Raw genomic sequence first — 20353 nt, 5'->3', positions numbered from 1 at the left:
TACACACTGCTGCTCCTTCCCACCTGGCTATGGAGGCGCCTGTTATTAGTGGAGTCCCTCAGGGTTCAGTGTTGGGTCCATTGTTGTTTTCTGTATTTATAAATGATATTGATGATGGTATATCAAGCTTAATGTCCAAGTTTGCATACATTACAAAGGTTGTTAAGGACACTACTGACAATATGCTGCTGCAACAGGATCTGGAGATGTTGAGCAGATGGGCTGAGAGGTGGCAAATGAAGTTTAACGTTGACAAATGTAAAGTACTACATATGGGAAACAGTAACCACAGAACAATGTATCAACTCTGTGGTACTACACTGACAGTGGTAGAGAATGAAAAGGACCTGGGAGTAATTGTGCAGGCAGATATGAAGTTTTCTGAGCAGTGCAGACAGGCTGCAAGAGTAGCCCATGGTGTCTTGTCAATGATATACAGGAATTTTTCTAGCAGGGATAAGGAGGTGATTATTCCCTTGTTTAAGGCAATGGTCAGGCCACACCCTGAGTACTGTACACAGGTCTGGAATGAGTACAGAGAAGGGCAACAAGATTAGTGAATGGAACAAATGGTTGCTCTTACAAAGAAAGGCTTAAGTTTTGCAAATTACAGTGTCTGGAGACTAGGCACCGGCGAGGTGATCTGATAGAGGTGTATAAAGCCTAGAATGGTTTGAGTATGCTCAATGCTGATGGGATTCTTCCTCTTGTTCAGAATAATCACCTGAGAGGGCATAAATTCAAATTGAGGAAAGACAGATGTAGGATAGATGTGCGGAAATTTGCCTTTAGCCAGAGGGTAGTTGGTTGGTGGAACAGACTTCCATCACTTGTTGTGGAAGTTGATAGCCTAAATAAAGTTAAGGCTCAGCTGGACAGGTATTTGAAACGAATGGAGGGGTGAAATGAGAGTGGTTTTTTTTTTTTTTTTTTTGGCTGATGCTGCATAAGCTTGCTTTCTTGCATCATATGCCTCTACTAATGCTAATGCCTAGTGGTTCCTTTATCTGCAGATTCTTAAAGCTGTTTGTTTGTTTGTTTGTTATTTGGATTTTAGGAGCATTAGCAACTAAGGCCATATTGCTCCAGGATATGCAGTGGTCATTCCCTGACCTTTCCGCATCCTCCATATTTGGTGGTGACGGGCTCGAACCCCGGTCTAATCAAGAAACGATTCTTAAAGCATGAAGAATCAGTACTGATAATCAGATCAAGAGTATTACTCCCTCTAGCTGCCTCCCAAACATGCTGATATAGAAAACAATCATCCAATAAATCCACAAAAGTCTTGCTAATGTGTGAGTGACCAGCCCACAAATTCCAGTCAATATCTGGGAAATTAAAATCTCCCATTATAAGACTCTCTGATTTACTGGCCCACTATTTCCCTGTACAGTTTCTTATTATACTCATCAGAATCACTGGGCCTATAACACACTCCTACTCTCAATTTTGATCTCCCAATGCTCCCAGTGACTCGAGACTGCACTATCAGCGATAGACTGGCTTCACTTCCTTGGATTTTATGTGTTTCTTAACTAATAGCATAATCCCTCCTCCCTTCCTATCCTGTCTATCCTTCATGTACACATTGTACTCCTCAAATTCCACTTCTGCATTCCTTATATCTGTGTGACACAATGTCTCTGATATCCCAACAATATCTGCCTTTAATGTTTTGAGCAATACCTCAAATTCATCAAATTTATTTACCAAACTCCTAACATTGGTGTATACGCAAATAGACATTCCACTGTTCCTATTCTTAGCTACCCTAACACAACCCATGTGTTTACTTGTACTGCAGGCACAAGTAAACACATGGGTTGTGTTAGGCACTGTGCTACGCACTGCTGCTCCTGCCCACCGTAGCCAGGTGGGCAGGAGCAGCAGTGCGTAGCACACGCTTCTTGATTAGACTGGGGTTTGAGCCCGTTATCACCAAATACAGAGGATGCAGAAAGGTCAGGGAATGACCACCGCATACCCCCGGAGCAATATGGCCTTAGTTGCTAATGCTCCTAAAAACCAAATAAACAACAACAACTTGTACTGCAATGACTCCCACAATAACAAAAACCTTTACAATAAAGCAAGTCTTAAAAAAAAAAAAAAAAAAATGTAACCAACAGCCATCCCTCACACACACAGCCTAGTAAATTCACCCATATGACCTACATCTAAGATCTTCCTGCACAACATTACATACCTAACAAAATAAAATATGACCAAAAAAATTTTTAAAAAACACCAGTCGGCCGAACTCCAGATTGTGTACCCAAAGTCACTGCGTTGCGCAGCCAAATTCAGAATGGATTGAAGCAAAAGAAGTAAAGAAGTGTGGGTTTTTTTAACAGTCTCATTTTTGGCTAGCGAAAAAAGGTTAGGTTAGGTTAGTTTACACCAGTAATTTGGGATGGATTGAAGCAAAAGAAGCCACTTCCTCCAGATCTGGAGTATAATCCACCAGCCTTTAAGAATGCCTCACAGATGCATTAAAATTTTATACTATATTTTTGATGGCCATGTTTAGGTGAAGCCTGTAAGTGACTGTACCCAGTCACCAGCACTTGGAGTTGATGGTTCTACTCCAGAACATGGGTACCACTTTGCGGGTCTGGCTTCTTTTGCTTGAATCCATTCCGAATTAGTGGCATAAACTAACCTAAACTTTTTTTCACTAGCCAGCCAAAAATGAAAGTCTATTAAAAAATCCACGCTTCTTTTGCTTGAATCTGTCCCGAATTCTACAAGGATGGGATACACTTAAATAGAAAGGGTGCAAGAATATTTGCTGATGCTATCGAGGCAGTGTTAGGTGGGTCGGAAAACTGCTAGCTTGGGGGGAGACAAAGACCAATAGATTGACAGTAGCCACTGGCAGAGGTGAAAGAGATTCTTGCACTGCTTCTATTAGAATGAGCAGAAGCCTGAAAAACAAGATGCATGGTATTTCAGAGACTGCTGGGAGCCATTGCGGTACAAGTAAACACATGGGTTATGTTAGGGTAGCTAAGAATAGAAACAGGTGCAGGTATACTTGTGTGTACACCAATGCTAGGAGTTTAGTAAATAAATTTGATGAATTTGAGGTATTGCTCAAAACATCAAAGGCAGATATTGTTGGGATATCAGAGACGTGGTGTCACACAGATATAAGGGATGCAGAACTGCAATTTGGGGAGTACAACGTCTACAGAAAGGATAGACAGGATAGGAAGGGGGGGAGGGGTTATGCTATTAGTTAAGAAACACATAAAAACCAAGGAAGTGAAGCCAGTCGACATCGCCGGACAGTGCAGCGTTGAGTCAGTTTGGTGTGACATAAGCATTAGGAGATCAAAATTGAGAGTAGGAGTGTGCTATAGGCCTCCGTAGCCGAGTGGTCAGGAGCGGGAGTGCAGCGGCACACGCTCTTTGAGTAGACCGGGGTTCAAGCCCCTGACTGCTAAATACGGTCGATCTGCCAACCCGCACTGGACCAGCGTGGCAGATTATGGTCCATTTCCCTCAGCATGAATTGTTGAGGAGGCTTCCATCCTGCAGTGGGTTGATAATGGCTGCAATTTACTTTTTTTTTATAGGCCTAATGACTCTGATGAGTATAATAAGGAACTGTACAGGGAAATAGAGTGGGCCAGTAAATTAGAGAGTCTTATAATGGGAGATTTTAATTTCCCAGATATTGACTGGAATTTGGGGGCTGGTTACTCACGCACTAGCAGGGCTTTTGTGGATTTATTGGATGATTGTTTTCTACATCAGCATGTTCGGGAGGCAACTAGAGGGAGTAATACTCTTGATTTGATTATCAGCAGTGATTCTTCATGCATTAAGAATCTGCAGATAAATGAACCACTAGGTGGCAGTAATCACAGTCTGCTGAAGTGGGATTTACTCAAAGAGGTAACTACCATTAGGGGTAAAGGGAAGGGTTATTGCTTCCGTAAAGGCGACTACGATGGACTGAGACAGTATTTAAATTCTATACAGTGGGACCAACTGATGATGTTACCAACAGCAAATTCAAAATGGGAAGCATTCAAAGAACTTATCTTGGAAGCTACTAGGCTTTACATACCAACTAAGAAATATTGTTCAAGGTTTAGGCCAAAATGGATGTCAGATGAACTAATGAGGCATATGGCAGAGAAGAAAAATGCATGGGATACTTACAAATTAACACATGACACAGAAGGCTATGATAGATACAAGTTGGTATGCAACCAAGTTACAAAGGAGGTTAGGCAGGCGAAGGCAGATTACGAGAAATCCTTGGCAAGGGATGCAAAGAAAAACAGCAAAGAGTTCTTTACTTATGTAAACTCTAGAAGGAAGGGGATGAATCAGATTGGTCCACTTGATATTGATGGGTCAACTGTTGATGATCCTGCTCAGGTAGCTAACAAACTAAATGAATATTTTGCATCGACATTCACACATGAGGAGTTATTCAGCAAGGGGAATGCCAGAGGTGTATTCAACTCTAGCAGTAAGCTACAGAATCTTGAAATAACTGGGAGTAAAGTGGAGGAGAAACTGTTGAAGATAAACACAAGAAAGGCACCCGGGGTGGATGGGATCTATCCAGTTATATTAAAGGAGGCAGCAAAGGAAGTAAGCAAACCCTTAGCCATAATTATGAGAGCTTCCTTGGACTCAGGGGAGGTACCCATAGACTGGAAATGTGCAAATGTGACCCCAATTCACAAAGGAGGATCAAAGGCTGACACAAGTAATTATAGACCTGTGAGCTTAACTTCTGTTCCAGGAAAATTAATGGAGGCACTGGTTAAAGAAGCACTGCAGGATCATTTAGACAAGACTTCAGTTATAGCTCAGACACAGCATGGTTTTGTTAAGGGGAAGTCTTGCCTGACCAACTTGATTGGATACTATTATGCAGTCACAAAAGAACTGGATGCAGGGAATAACTTTGATATTATATATACTTGGATCTTAGAAAGGCTTTTGATACTGTTGCACATGGAAGACTGCTACACAAATTGGAGCAGTGTGACATTGGAGGCAAATTACTGCTATGGATAAAGGGGTGGTTGAGGGGGAGAAGACAGAGAGTGGTAATCAATGGACACTGCTCATCGTGGACTGATGTTATTAGTGGAGTCCCTCAGGTCTCAGTGTTGGGTCCATTATTGTTTTCTGTATTTATAAATGATATTGATGATGGTATATCAAGCTTAATGTCCAAGTTTGCAGACGATACAAAGGTTGGCAGGGTTGTCAAGGACACTACTGACACTATGCTGCTGCAACAGGATCTGGAAAGGTTGAGCAGATGGGCTGAGAGGTGGCAAATGAAGTTTAACATTGATAAATGTAAAGTACTACACATGGGAAACAGCAACCCCAGAGCAATGTATCAACTCTGTGGTACTACACTGACAGTGGTAGAGAATGAAAGGGACTTGGGGGTGGTTGTGCAGGCAGATATGAAGTTCTCTGAGCAGTGCAGACGGGCTGCAAGAGTAGCTCATGGAGTATTGTCAATGATATACAGGAATTTTTCCAGCAGGGATAAGGAGGTGATTATTCCATTGTATAAGGCAATGGTCAGGCCACACCTAGAGTACTGTATACAGGTCTGGAGGCCTCATTTCAAGAAGGATGTAGAGCTGCTGGAACGAGTACAGAGAAGGGCAACAAGATTAGTGAATGGAACAAAGGGGTGCTCTTACGAAGAAAGGCTTAAGTTTTGCAAATTACAGTGTCTGGAGACTAGGCACCAGCGAGGTGATCTGATAGAGGTGTATAAAGCCTTGAATGGTTTAAGCATGCTCAATGCTGATGGGATTCTTCCTCTAGCTCAGAAAAATCACCTGATAGGGCATAAATTCAAATTGAGGAAAGACAGATGTAGGATAGACGTGCGGAAATTTGCCTTTAGCCAGCGGGTGGTTGGTTGGTGGAACAGACTTCCATCCCTTGTGGTGGAGGTTGATAGCCTAAATAAGTTTAAGGCTCAGCTGGACAGGTATTTTGAACGAACAGAGGGGTGAAGTGGAAGTGGGTTTTTTTTTTTTTTTTTTGGCTGATGCTGCATAAGCTTGCTTTCTTGCATCAAATGCCTCTACTAATGCTAATGCTAATTCAGCCATGCCCGTAACACAGTGACTCGGGTATACCCATGTTCTGGAGATCAGCCAAATATTGTAATTAACAAAAGAAAATTTAACTCGCAGTTAATGAGGCGGCCTTATTTTCATTTATCAATACAGTATCAGATAATAAAAGCAATACTGTATGAAGTATTTATCATCTCTTTTAACACTGTTGAAATACTGTAACTAACTTGTGTTTACAGTATCTCTTATGAAGAAATAAGGTGAAATTTATATAGCATAAAAAGGTGGCCGGCATAAAAGTAAAACCCATGGATGAGACAAAAAATTCTTGTGAGCACGAAGTAAAGTTTCCATCACATTAGTCTTCAATACAAAGCAGTCAAAGATCAGAACTCCTTGGATTATGGCCATAAATTTCATTTTGTCTTCAGACTCAAATGAAGCCTTATTAACCATTCTATAACTATTATAATGAAGCCTTATTAACCATTCAATAACTATTATGGGGACAGCTGTTCACAAGCAGCATCAGAAAACCACCCAGATAAAATTTAAAAGCTTCTTCAAGCTTATGTTACACAATTCACATCAGTATTGTCAGGTAGGTAGGATTAACCTGTTAAGCACATCAGACATCAGTAAGGCATCATCTGAATCCTACTTTCCCCTGAGAAAGTATTCAAAAGCTCTTCAGACTATGAATAAGCTTTAACAAATCATCACTGAACAACAACGCAAAAGTTCAAGCTTATCTGAAGCACACAACTGGTAATGTAGTTATAAATAGTATTACATTTTTTTTACTTTTTTTTTATTATTATTTCATAGTCCATCAGTTTTCTAGTAACTTCTGTTAGTTCATCAAACATTTTAGGGTATCAAAACTTTAAGGTTAATTATGAGAGCATCATTGGACACTAAACAGTCAGTCAGTATAACTTCAGCCATATGAAAAATGAAATAAAGGGCATCCAGGCATAAATGGTATTCTGAAAGAAACAAAGTAGTTTTGTAATGGGAAAATCTCGTTTAACTAACCCAGTTAGTTATTTTTGACACTCAACTCTTGCGCTGGATATAGGAAATAATTTTGTCCAGAGGAATTCTTAACATTCATTAGGACTTCGGCAAAACATGTAACTCAGTCTTCTGTATAAACTGAACAGTGATATAGCGGTAAAATATTTATATGGATTGTGGGCTTACAAGAGGTAGAGGGTTGTGATTAACAATAACTCTTCAGGTTGGGCTAGTGTTAAAAGTGGAGCCCTCCCTTGAGGACCAGTACTGAGACCTGTTGCTGTGTTTTTTTTTTTTTTTTTTTTTTAATGACACTGACAAAGGGAGTTGTGCCAAAATTTACAAGTGATGTCAAAGTGGAAGGGTGGTTAATAACCAAAACCGAGCACCGTTCATTCAGAATGCCTTGGTAGCCAGAAAACTGGTAGCTATGTTTTAATGTTGCAAAGAAATGTTGTACACTTGGGTAATAAGTACAAACGGAATAACTTATATATTAGCAGAAATTAAGCTAAAAACAGTGGAGGAGTCAGTTACAAACAATCTAAAATTCTTTGTGCAGCATAGACAGCAGCAAGGGGAGCACATGGTATCGTATCAATTATTTATTATCATTAGACAATGAGGCTACAGTTAGAATACTGTATCCACATATATAAAAAAAAAAAAAATAGTTTGATAACAAGTCGCCTTAGAGGAAATCTGATTAAAGTCTTCAAGACAGAGAGAGATATTAAACTGAATAATTTTTAAATGGTTACAACTATAATACAAGAATAACATGATATTATATGTATATGTAAATTTAAAGTATAGGCAAATGGATGAAGACTGGATCAAAGGATGTTTTATTATTATTAGCCATATGGTGCAAGGAAGCCTGAGGCTTATGCTGCACCAGCCAAAAAAAAAATACCTGCATTACCCTGAGAGAGAGAGAGAGAGAGAGAGTCAGAAGTAGAAGGGAATCACCAAGAAAGCAAGAAAGAGAATAATGATGATATCCAGCTCAGGACCCTGGGTTTGCTAAGCCCATACTCACCAGATATGAGCCCCTGAGGTTCTTTTAGCCAATGACATATAAATCACTGTAAGCGTGGGAAAATTCAAAAGCTGAATGGATCAGCACCTATGGAAAGAGTGTAACGCAACGTTTATTTTTTGTTGGTGAGACAGATAATTTTTACAATTTTAAGCTGATTAACATATAATCAGCTTAAAATTGTAAATAGTAATAGAGGCATGTGATGCAAGCATATGAGCTTGCTTTCTTGCATCCTATGTAGCATAACAAAAAAAAAAAAAAAAAAAAATTTAACACATCCATTCCCTCTAAAAGTTTGTCAGTACCTTCTTGAATTTATTTAAGCTTTCAACTTCCACAAAAACAGATGGAAGTTTGTTCCAGCAATTAACCAAATTAACCACACGCTGGCTATCCGCACATCTATTCTACAATTGTCTTTCCTCAATTTGAACTTATGCCCCATCAGGTGCAAGCAGAAGAATCCCATCAGAATTCAAGTCCGCAATCACCAGGGGCTCACATCTGGTGAGTATGGGCTTGGCACACCCAGGGTCCTGAGCTGGATATCATCATTCTTCTCTTTCTTGATGATTCCCTTTTACTTCTCTCTCTCTCTCTCTCTTAGGGTTACTCGGGAATTTTTTTTTTGGCTGGTGCACCACAAGCCTCAGGCTTCCTTGCACCATATAGCTAATAATAATAATCAGATCACCTCGCAGGTGCCTAGTCTCCAGCCGCTGCAATTTGCAGAACTTTAAAAGCCTTTCTTGGTAAGAGGACCCCTTCGTTCCCATCACCAATCTTGTTGCCCTTCTCTGTACACACTCAAACTCCACATCCTTCCTAAAATTAGGTCTCCAGACCTGTATGCAGTACTCAAGACGTGGCCTGACAATTGCTTTATACAAAGCGATAATCACCTCCTTTTCCCTACTAGAAAAATTCCTGCATATCATTGACAATACCCAATGACCTGCTCTGGCAGACTGTCTGCATTGCTCAGAAAACTTCATATCTAATTGCACAATTACTCCCAGGTCTTTTTCATTTTCTAGTACCCTAGAAAATGAAATTTAGGCCTAAATGTAGTACCACACAGTTCATACATATAAATCACTGGAAGCTTGGGAAAATTACTTCTACCCAGATGCAGTACTACCCATATGCAGTACTTTGCATTTTTCAATGTTAAACTTCAGTTGCCACTTTGCAGACCAACCATTAACTGCCAACCCCAACCTTCGTATCATCTGCAAACTTCAACATTAAGCCTGATATACCTTCATCAATATCATTGATAAATATACAAAACAACAGTGGGCCTAACACTGAACTCTGGGAACTCCACTAATTGTCATTTGACTGCAGTAAATGGAACTTCGTGTAGTGGGGAAACTGAAATGAATACAAAATTACTATCTTTTCTCCATAACTGGGAGGGACAGCATTTTCTTGTTTATATCTCTGCCTCTAAATGCCTTTTCTGGCTCCTGACAGATAAATGTAAATCTGTTCATTTATCACAGTTCTGTGATAAATGAACAGATTTACAAAACCACACAACTACTCTCCCTCCTACTCTTTTGTATTTCAAAAGCAGATTATATAAAAATACATCATTTATGCAAATACAATTTTTTCTTATTTTTTAGGTTTACATGCTTTAAAATAATTAAATGTCGAAACCAGTTTTTTTTTTTTTTTTTGGCTGAGCTCCAGATTATGGGTACACCTTGTCACGGGCATGGGACGGATTCAAGCAAAAGAAGTGTGGATTTTAGACTCATTTTTGGTTGCTTAGTTTACGCCATTATTCGGGACGGATTCAAGCAAAAGAAGCCACTTCCACCGGAAGTGTACCCATAATCTGGATGTATAACATTTTATTATTATTATTTGTTAATAAACAGTGCTTACCTCCCAATAATTTTACAATCTCTAGTTTCAAAAGAAAGTGCAGAATTAATTGCCTCCACTCTACTACTTTCCAAAAGTTTCATGTTTGTCTGGTTTTTTTTTTTTTTTTTTAGCGTGGATTTTTCTTCAAAGCTGAAATTAATTCACCTTTCCACTTCGCACAGCACTCCTAACCTGTTACAAATACCTGGAGAAACAGCTATCAACGATCTAAAAAAATTTATCATACAAATCCGAATCAATTTAAAACACCACTGAGTTCTTGTGAATGCTCCGCGGATGTGTTAAAATTCCTCTCCCTCTTTTCAATATTCTGGGACTCCGAATGAATGGCAATAATACAACTCGTTCTATTGTTAATTTATGATTTATGTTCATAGCAACTTGATGATATGTACTCCCTGTAAGCATTGGATTAACTGTCAACGCAATTGTAACCTTAATTCAGATATTTCCAAATACGTCGTTAGAGAAAACTTGAAATCGCCCTTTCCTTTATGCACAACAAATTTGATGTACCTTGTTAAATTTTCTGACGTTATACGACCATTCAAACATTAACGCTGCGTCAATTACGTTCAATTCATTTACACCGTGACTTCTTATTTAAGTAACAAAAAAGGAATCTCCTCATAAAAATGACTAGAACACACAATAGTCTGATGTTACGTTTACTCTCGCAACAGGATATTCTTCATACCATTGTGTTTTATGGGAAATTTTAAATTGATACAAATTTGGAATTCTTTTAATATCCTAATATTGAATTACAAATAATTTATATAATTAAAAATGCAATATTCCAAAACTTTAAGTGCAGAGTATTTAAATGCCAGGGACAATACAGACGAAGGGTTACCGAAGTTAGTAAAGCAGTTTGGCCAACCGTCCCGATATGGCTGGGATTGTCTCGATTTAGAACTTCAAGTCCCGCTTCCCGATAATAACATCATTTGTCCCGATAATTGATTTTACGTATTTTTAATTAATTCTTATTGGAATCTGACGGATGTGTTAAAAATTAATTCTAACAACAAGAGAAATATGAGAATTGAGATTTTTTTTTTCTCTTTGTTGTTTTAAATTACATTTAAGATATCTTAAAGTGCAGTGAATAACCTCTGATTTTATTAAGATATGGTTATTTTTTATAAAATTTTATACATTTTTGGTTTATAATTTCAAGTAAGTACTTTTAATTTCAATTTTATAATTTTTAAAAACATTTCAAAATTCTTGCAATTTAGTATTTTGGGATTACTATTATTTTTTCTTATTTTTAGACAATATTGAATTCATATTATCTATAAATTAATATACATAAAGAAGAAGCTTCAAAAAGAAAACAAAATGAATGGTGAAGTTCAATAAAGAATGGACAAAAATATATAGCTGGTTATGTGAAACACGAGGTGAATATTCAGCAAAGCGCACAATTTGTAATACTGTAAGTTTAAATGAGGGACTGAATATTGTAAAATATCCTAAGAGCCAGCCATTAAAACCTGATCAGTCTCCAGTTTCTTTCTTATAATAGAATTTATATAAACTTTAGAGAGAAGTTATGACAGTTGGCATGCCCTGTCTGACTCCTCTATTGGTTTCCCGTTTGGAATCTCTCCAATAATTTTTATTTCCATTAGGGCTTTGATGCCATATGGCTTTTATTATTTGATTTGGAGCACCTTCTTCTTTAATAATTTATCTCTGCAAATAAGATCAAATATTTTTGTTTATTTTTTTTCTTTTGTAGTCGGTGAAAGATAGATTTGTTCAATATTGTATTCCTTGTGTTTTTCTATTAGGATTTTGAGGGAAGTGCACGGACGTTCTCATCAAAATCAATTCTGCTTCTCTCCTAGATTCAAAGAAATTGTTTAGTTTCTATTTAATGATCGTTTCATATATTTTATACCCTGAGTTTATTAAGCTTATACCTCTATAATTATAGGAGGTATATCGCCTTCCCATAATCCATTTATCAATTTTATTATTTTTATATGAATTACTAGCAAATTTAAAGAGTTCTAAGTTAACACAATCTTCACACTGTGCCTTCATTTTGCGGCAATTTAAACTTTTAATTTTTCATACAAAAAATAGTGTCAACAAAGTTATTAATATTTATGCTGAGTGAGAGTTGGATCCTGAAAATAATTCAGCTATTCTTCCATAGGTATTTAGTACTAAACATATCTTAAGTATAATATACAAACTGATATACAACGTTGGAGAGTACATGCGTTTTGGGCCCACAACATACACTGTGCTGCCACTTTATTAGGTACACCCCTGCTGTGCACACAAATGGTTTGTCCCACATTACAAGTTACATGACCAGAGTTGTGGATATAAATGCAGAGAACAACCTTTTTAGTATCAGTTAAGCGTACAAACCGTAGCAAGGAGGGGAAAAAGGGTAATCTAACGGACTTCGAACGTGGCATGGTAGTAGGTGCAACACGTGCTGGACAAAGCATCTCTGAAACGGCATTCTCCTGAATTTTTCACGCACCACAGTTTCAAGGGTGTATCGAGAATGGTGAAACGAACAGAAAACGTTGTCTCAACGGCAGTCCTATGAAAGAAAATCGCTTGTTGATGAGAGAGAGAGAGAGGTCAGAGGAGGATGGCTAGAATTGTGCAAGCAAACATATGGACCACAATGTCGCACATCACGTCAGAATACAACCTTGGTGCGCAGAACAAAATATCGTAAAGGACCACTAGTCGCGAATGGGCTACAACAGCCGATGGCTACATAGCGTACCTTTGTTATCAATGAAGAACAAGAGAGCACGCCTCCTATGGGTACAGCAACACCAGCACTGGACTATCGAGGATTCGGAAATAGTTGCTTGGTCTGACGAGTCGAAGTTCCTGGTGTATCATGTTGATGGCAGGCTCACAATTTGGCGAAAATATCAAGGATCCATGGACCCGTCGTGTCTGACGACTACTGCGCAAGATGGTGGGGGCAGTGTTATAGTGTGTGGAATGTTTTCTTGGCACAAGTTGGGTCCATTGATACCAATAGATTCACGTCTGAATGCCATCGTACCTAAACATCGTTGTCGACCAAGTGCATCCGTTCATGTTGATAGTTTATCCTCAGTTAGATGGTTACTTCCAGCAGGATAATGCGGTGGTGCACAAAGCCCGAATCGCTATGGAATAGTTCCAGGAACATGACAATGACTTTTCTTTACTGAGTGGCCCGCTCAGTCCTTGGATCTCAATCCTATTGAACATCTTTGGGATGAGCTGGAAAGGGCTGTTCGCTGCAGGCTTACGCCTCCGTCGAATCTCAAGAAACTGCGTGACACACTCATGTCCGTATGGTACTCCATTCCTACACTACGTAGCATCTTGTTCAATCCATGCTTAGACGAATTCAGGCTCTTTTGAAGGCTAAAGGAGGCTCAACACGCTACTAGATAGGTGTGCCTAATAAAGTGGCAGCACGGTGTATTTTTACTTGAGTGCATTTGCTTTACAATCAAATACAGTGGACATACAGTAGTGAAACCTATTAAAGGAGTTCTTTGTTTAAAAGAGCCAAAAATAAATAATTCTGCAATTCCAAAACTGTGTTTTGGATCCCTTTCAGATATTTGCAGGTCCCAAGAGTCAGAATTCATATCTCTACATGGAAATCCAGTGTTTGCAAAATTAATTTTCTCATATATTAGAGTGATCAGCAGAGTGATTAATCTTTTCGATTGTCATTTGAGAAATGCCTCTGTTGGAGGCCGGAACGTTCCACATCCACATACCCCCCCCCCCCCACACACACACCCATTGCATATAGCCTCTATCTTCTTCTAAACTAGTTATGGAACCATCATAAAATTTACTCACTGCATCTGCTGTCATTTGTTCATCATGGGTGATTCATATCCATCCATTGTTTACGTGTATAGTAGTAGTAGTGTTAGAGACATGTGATGCAAGAAAGTAGGCGTATGAGCTTTGTAACATATAATGTTCATATCCATCCATCCATTGTTTAATTGTATAGTAGTAGTACTAGTAGTATTAGAGGCATGTGATGCAAGAAAGCAAGCATATGAGCTTATGTAACATCAGCCAAAAAAAAAAAAAACAGTTCCACACATCCGTTCCTCTGATGTTGTTCAGTTCCTGCTTGATTTTATTTAAGCTATAAACTTCCACAACGACAGATGGAAACTTGTTCCAGCAATCAACTATCCGTTGGCTAATAACAAATTTCGACACATCTATTCTACAACTGTCTTTCCTCGATTTGAATTTATGTCTACTCAGGTTCGCAATCTGAGCAAGCGGAAGAATCCAATAAGAACTGAGCCTGCTCAAGGACTTATACACCTCAAATTGGGCAACGCGAAAGTGCCCAGTCTCTAGAAGCCGAAATTTGCAGAACTTAACCCTGCCTTGTTAACAGCAACCCTTAATTCCAACCTAATTTGAACTCTATATCCTACCGAAATTGAGGCCCCCAGACCTGTATGCAGTATTCAAGGTGGGGCATGACCATTGCTTTATACAAGGGGACAATCACCTCCTTATCCCTGCAAGACAAATTTCTGCATATCATTGATAAGACATCAGATAATTGGTAAAACTCTCGATCCGATCATCAGCGGTGATGACTTATAAATTAGGAATTTGCAGATAAAGGAGGCACTGGGTGACAGAGATCACAGTCTAATGATGTTGGATTTACTTAAAGATGTAATTACCATCAAAGGTAAAGTGAAGGGTTTTTGTTTACGTAAAGGTGACTATAGCGGTCTCAGGCAGTTTTTAAATTCTGTACAGTGCGATCAACTGATGATCTTAGAAACAGTCAATTCTAAATGGGAGGCCTTCAAGGAATTAATCTTGGAAATTACAAGGCTTTTCATACCAACTAAGAAATACGGTTCAAGATTTAGGCCTAAATGGATGTCAGATGAACTAATAAAGCACTGAAGAAAAATACGTGGGAGGCATATGAATTATCAGGTGACACAGAAGCCTATTGAAGATAAAAGCTGTTGTTGTTGTTGTTGTTTTTTGGTTTTTAGGAGCATTAGCAACTAAGGCCATATTGCTCCGGGAATATGCGGTGGTCATTCCCTGACCTTTCCGCATCCTTAGTATTTGGTGGTGACGGGCTCGAACCCCGGTCTAATCAAGAAGCGTGTGCTATGCACTGCTACTCCTTCCCACCTGGCTACGGAGGCGCCTGAAGATAAAAGCTAGTCTGTAATCAAGTTACAAAGGAGGTTAAGCAAGCGAAGGCTGATTACGAGAAATCTTTCGCAAAGGATGCAAATTAAAACAACAAAGACTTCTTAAATTGTGTAAACTCTAGAAGGAAGGGGTTAATCCGATTGGTCCACCTGATGTTCGTGGTTCGACTGTTGATGATCCTGCTCAGATAGCTGAAAAACTGAATGAGTATTTCACACATGAGGAATTCTGTAAGGAAGGGAGGACAGAGGTTTACTAAACTCTAACAGGGAGGTAACTGATTTTGTAATAACGTTGATAAAAGTGGAAGAGAAATTGTTGAAGTTAAACATAAAAAGGGCACCTGAGGCAGATGGAATCTATCCAGTTATATTGAACGAGGAAGCGAGGGAAGTAAGCAAACCCTTAGCCGTAATTACGAGAAAATCTTTAGATTAAGGGAAGGTCCTCATGGACTGGAGATGTGCAAATATATCCCCAATTTAGTCTACGTGGGTAGCACAGTGGTATCGTCACCGGGTGGAAAAGGCCCGTGTTCGAATCCCGTCGATGACGCGAGGAACTTTAGTAGCCTTTTTTCACTCCGTGGCTGAGTTAGTCGGTCTCAGGCGTAGATAGCAAGGTTTTTTCCCTCAGAAACTGGGGTTTATTTTCCTATACTCTAGCAGTGATTAACATTTATTAATTTGATTGCTTGCTGAACAATTTTACATAGTGAACTAACTGTGCTGTGTGTTAAATTATGCTAATTTAGATTAGTTATGGGCCCTGAACATTAATTTGAATATGCAAATTCGCTACGCCCCTGGCGGCTTCAGTAGGACCTATTGGAAAAATTGGTAGATTTTGGTAGGACTAAAGTATAACAGCCCGAATATACCATTGATTGTTAATCTTTTGGCTATATACTCCTTATTTTCAAACTGAGACGAGATAACTGTTTTAAATGAGTGCAAGAGAAAGGTCCAGTTTCCCAAGTGAGGAGGAACCCGATCCAGGATGCCCCCATCCACAGACCGCTGCTCTTCAGACCCCACTGAAGAGTGGCTATCTGTCACTAAAGAAAAAGAAAAAGAAATGTAAAAAGAAGTGCAAGGAAGCAAAGATGGCCTGGCACACTTTGTGCAGAACAACCAGTACAGGATGAGGGGCATGCCAAACCCTTGGTGATTGATCAAGGTCCAGATGATATACCTCCTCGTGATTCGGTATCCAAAGAGGCCATAGCCTCAGCATCAGCCATTGCCACTGTTCCTGCTGCAGTTTCTCCATCTGCCACAGTTGCTGCATCTGCAGCCCCTGCTCCTCTCATAGCTCTTGCTCCTCAACTGGAAGCCAAAAGCACCACCCAAGTTCAAACTCCAACAGCCCTTGCAAATTCCATTGCAGCTGGGCTAAAACCCTCTACGAGATTAGGAATTCCACCACCCAGCACTGAAATTGACAGGGGACCCATGATTGGGCCAGTGTTCCTACACCAAACAATCTCACTGCTCCACGGACATCTAATTGCATTCCTAAACAACGACTCAAATAGATTTACGAAAGTAGCTGGGAACCATATCCAGGAACTTTGGTCCAGCCTGCAGTCCATAACAACTGAGCTGCTAATAGACAATGAAAGGCTAAAAGCAATAAATGATGAGCTCAAAACAAAAACCTCAGTGCTGGAGAAAGTGATCAACACCTTTACTAAACTTCCAGCCTCTATCGACCATGAATGTGTAGCTGCCAAGGATCCCACCACCTCTGGACTTCCCATTGGAACCACATCCTATGCTGGAGCTGTCAAATCTGGCATACCTAGTTCTTCCACCCATGTCAAAGTGAGGACCTTACAGCCCCAGCCTGCAGAGAAGAGACAAAATCATCTCCTTCTTCTACGAGCGAGCGAAAACTTGGAATTAAAAACAAGCAGCGAGGTGAAAGAGTTGATACAGAACACCATCAGAACAGAATATAAGAACCTAAAGATAAAGTCCCTCCAGCCAATCAGAAATAAAGGAGTGCTGCTGGAGACAGCTACCCAAGAGGACCTGAGGTCCATTTCAGCCAATTGCTCTCTGTCCGCAGCTGGAGTCGCCATAGCCCCGCCAAAACTATCCATACTAGGTCTAAGAACCTAGTAGACTACGGGTTTACATGGAAGGAAGTGAAGACAGAAACTACCTTTAGATTCAATACCAGATCTAAGTCTAGTGCTACTGAACATAGAGTAATCAGCTTCAGTCCACGAATCTTTAAGCACATTCTCTCTTCAGATCGAATTTACTTAGGCTGCCAAGCCCACAGAATCTGGCAGTTCACAATAGTTACAAAATGCTTCCTCTGCCTTGGATATGGGCATACCTCCCAGAGCTGTACCCATAGTTCCCCATCCTGTCCTGTAGTCACTGTGCCCGAAGTGGTCATGTGCATGTGGAGTGTCCGCACCATGACGAAGAGCCCAGCTGTGTCAATTGCAAGAGGCGTCGCCGCCCCCATAACCACTCAGTCTGGGATACAGCATACCCGGAATATCAGAAGGCTCTAGAACTCGTACGGCTAAGGACCGCTGATGAATAGCCCCAATCCCATTCCTACCAGAACTGGAGGACGGTCTCCCAGGAATACTCTCTTTCCTCCAATGGACACAGTTGCCATGGATACACCCAACCACCAATGCCTTAAAGTCATGCAAATCAATGGGCACAGGTCTCGTGCCGTTGCTGATGAAATTCGTCTGGCTGCTGAGTTGCATCCAGTGGTTGTGATTGCAATCCAGGAGCCTTATGCTGCTAAAAACCATTCCACACACATCCAAAATCACCGGCTTCTCAATGCACACTCGAGTCATCCAGCCTATCTTGGAGAACCCAAAGACATGCATCGTCGTTCTAAACAAGGATTTGGATATCCTTGTAATACACGGCCTCTGCAATCAGCTTGCCACTTGGGTGCAGATCACATATGCCACGGTCATTCTAATTGCTGTCCCTGTATTGTTCCCCTTCTGCTGATTTTAACAACTCACTTAACTTCCTGGAAAATGCTCTTGACTTCCTCAGCTCAAAATCTCTCCTAGTTGCCTTTGACGTTAATGCCAAATCTGAGTTCTGGTTTTGCCCTACTGCTGATGCCCGTGAATTACTTCTGGAGGACCTTGTCCTGAATAGAAACCTAACAATACACAATCAACCCAGTCCCTACACCATGTACAGCAGCTCTACAGGTGAATTGAACATTGATGTCACCATCTCCACTAGGAACCTTTACCCCCTGGTCCCTGACTGGAAGGTTATCCCAGACTGGACTCTCAGCGACCATAGAGTCATACTTTTCCTCATAAACTTAACCCTACTGAAAAAAAGACAACCAGATAAGCAACCTGCACTTGTGAGGTTCTCCACCAGAAATGTCGACTGGCAATCCTTTGAATGTTCTATTAAAGGAGACTTCCCTTAAAGTGAGCCAAATCCCAATGAATCCATGCAAGCCAATGAACTAGCAACTGCTCTCCAGCAAGCAATCCTCAAAGCATCCTATAAATCCTCCAAAAAGAAAATATTCCGACCTATTGTCTCCACTTGGTGGACCAATGATCTCACTAGACTTCGGAGACTGGCACTGCGGGCACAACGTTACTACCAACGGCACCGGGACTGGGCGCCCCCAGAAGTCGAACGGCTCTACAGTGACTACCTCCAAAAGAAAAACGACTATACTGAAGCCATAGCACCCAGGAAGAAAGCAACCTGGGTAAGCTTTGTTAAGGAAACTGGGAATTCCAACCCCTGGGGTTTAGTATATAAAATCACAAGAGATAAAACCTTCACCCCTGAAATTTTCAACACTGTACAGGCTAACTCCCAGGAAACCTCCAACTGGTATGATTCAGCCAACCTAATCCTTGACAGGTTGTTTCCTCCAGACAATGTTGCTGAGGATCTCCCAGAGCATACAGCAATCAGAAGAGCAAATCGAAAGTACACTACAGACAGCACAACGGATCCTTTCACCCTTGAAGAGCTGAATGCAGTATTACAGAAAATAAACCCCAACAAATGCCCTGGCCTAGACTTGATAGAGTATACCTTCATCTTTCGTCTGTTTAAACTAAGGCCGCTATACCTCCTCCTGTTGTACAATAAATGCCTCCAGGGAGGTTTCTTTCCCAAGGCCTGGAAAACTGCTCTTCTGTGCCTGATAAAGAAACCACGCAAGCCACCTTCAGATCCTCGCTCCTTCCACCCCCATTGCACTCTTGGCAAATCTCGGGAAAATTCTTGAGCGTCTTATGGTCCTAAGAGTCTCGGCACTTTTCCAGGCGAAAAATCTAATCTCTCCACATCAATATGGCTTCACACCAGGACGCTCCTCTGAAGAGGCTCTTTTTGACCTGGTGTTACATATAGAAAATTTCGAGGCCAAGTTTGAATTGGCAATCTTTGTCGATTTTGAGGGAGCGTTCGACACTATCTGGTGGGACAGCGCTTTGGAGCGCCTCTGGTCTGCCTCCTGTTCCCATCAATTATATAAACTTTTCCTTGGCTACTTCTCCGAAAGAACCGTTATCCTAAAATTCAAGTATCAACGTGTCCTCAGACTTGTCTCTTGGGGATGCCCCCAGCGGTCGGTTTTGGGTCTGTGGTGTGGAATATGGTTCTACAGAAATTGGCTCTCCCGTTCTTTTTATAACACTAAAGTTGTTGCCTTTGACGATGACCTTACAATCATTGTGCCTGGAAAATCTAGGAGTGCCATTGAACATAATGCCAATCTGGTCCTGTCTGATCTCTCCTCCTGGGCAGCATTGAACAAATTCCGGATTAACCCAAGTAAAACCAAAATGATGCTCTTTAAGCACAAGCTAGACCTCAGGCGTCCACCACAGGTTAAAATCTCTGGAATCCGGTTACCCATAGTTACTGAAGCTACCATTCTTGGAGTGGTAATTGACCACAAACTGAGCTTCCTGCCACACCTCACCCATTTCAGATCAAAAGTCAAGAAGCTCTCTGGTTCCATTATTCGTATCTCCAGGAACGACTGGGGCCTTTCCAAGAGGACGCTTTGTCTCTACTATAAAGCAGTCTTCCTGCCA

At 40.5% G+C, this 20353-nt stretch overlaps 1 protein-coding gene across 1 annotated transcript in view; it reads right to left on the bottom strand.

Annotated features, from left to right (window-relative positions):
* Maf1 (repressor of RNA polymerase III transcription Maf1) overlaps window positions 1-10688 on the bottom strand; it is a 296764-nt gene extending 286076 nt beyond the window's left edge. Inside the window, exon 1 of the mRNA XM_090382929.1 lies at window positions 10051-10688. Within this exon, the coding sequence (XP_090239055.1) occupies window positions 10051-10133 (83 nt within the window). The 5' untranslated portion in view covers window positions 10134-10688. The remainder of the gene's footprint in view (window positions 1-10050) is intronic.
* Between the last annotated feature and the right edge of the window lie 9665 nt (window positions 10689-20353).

This window comes from Mastigoproctus giganteus, chromosome 10 (genome assembly GCF_048544385.1).
Source record: "Mastigoproctus giganteus isolate SK-2022 chromosome 10, ASM4854438v1, whole genome shotgun sequence".
NCBI classification, from domain to species: Eukaryota; Metazoa; Arthropoda; class Arachnida; order Uropygi; family Thelyphonidae; genus Mastigoproctus; species Mastigoproctus giganteus.
Note: the sequence above shows the minus strand (reverse complement) of the source record. Positions and strands in the feature narration are given on the sequence as shown.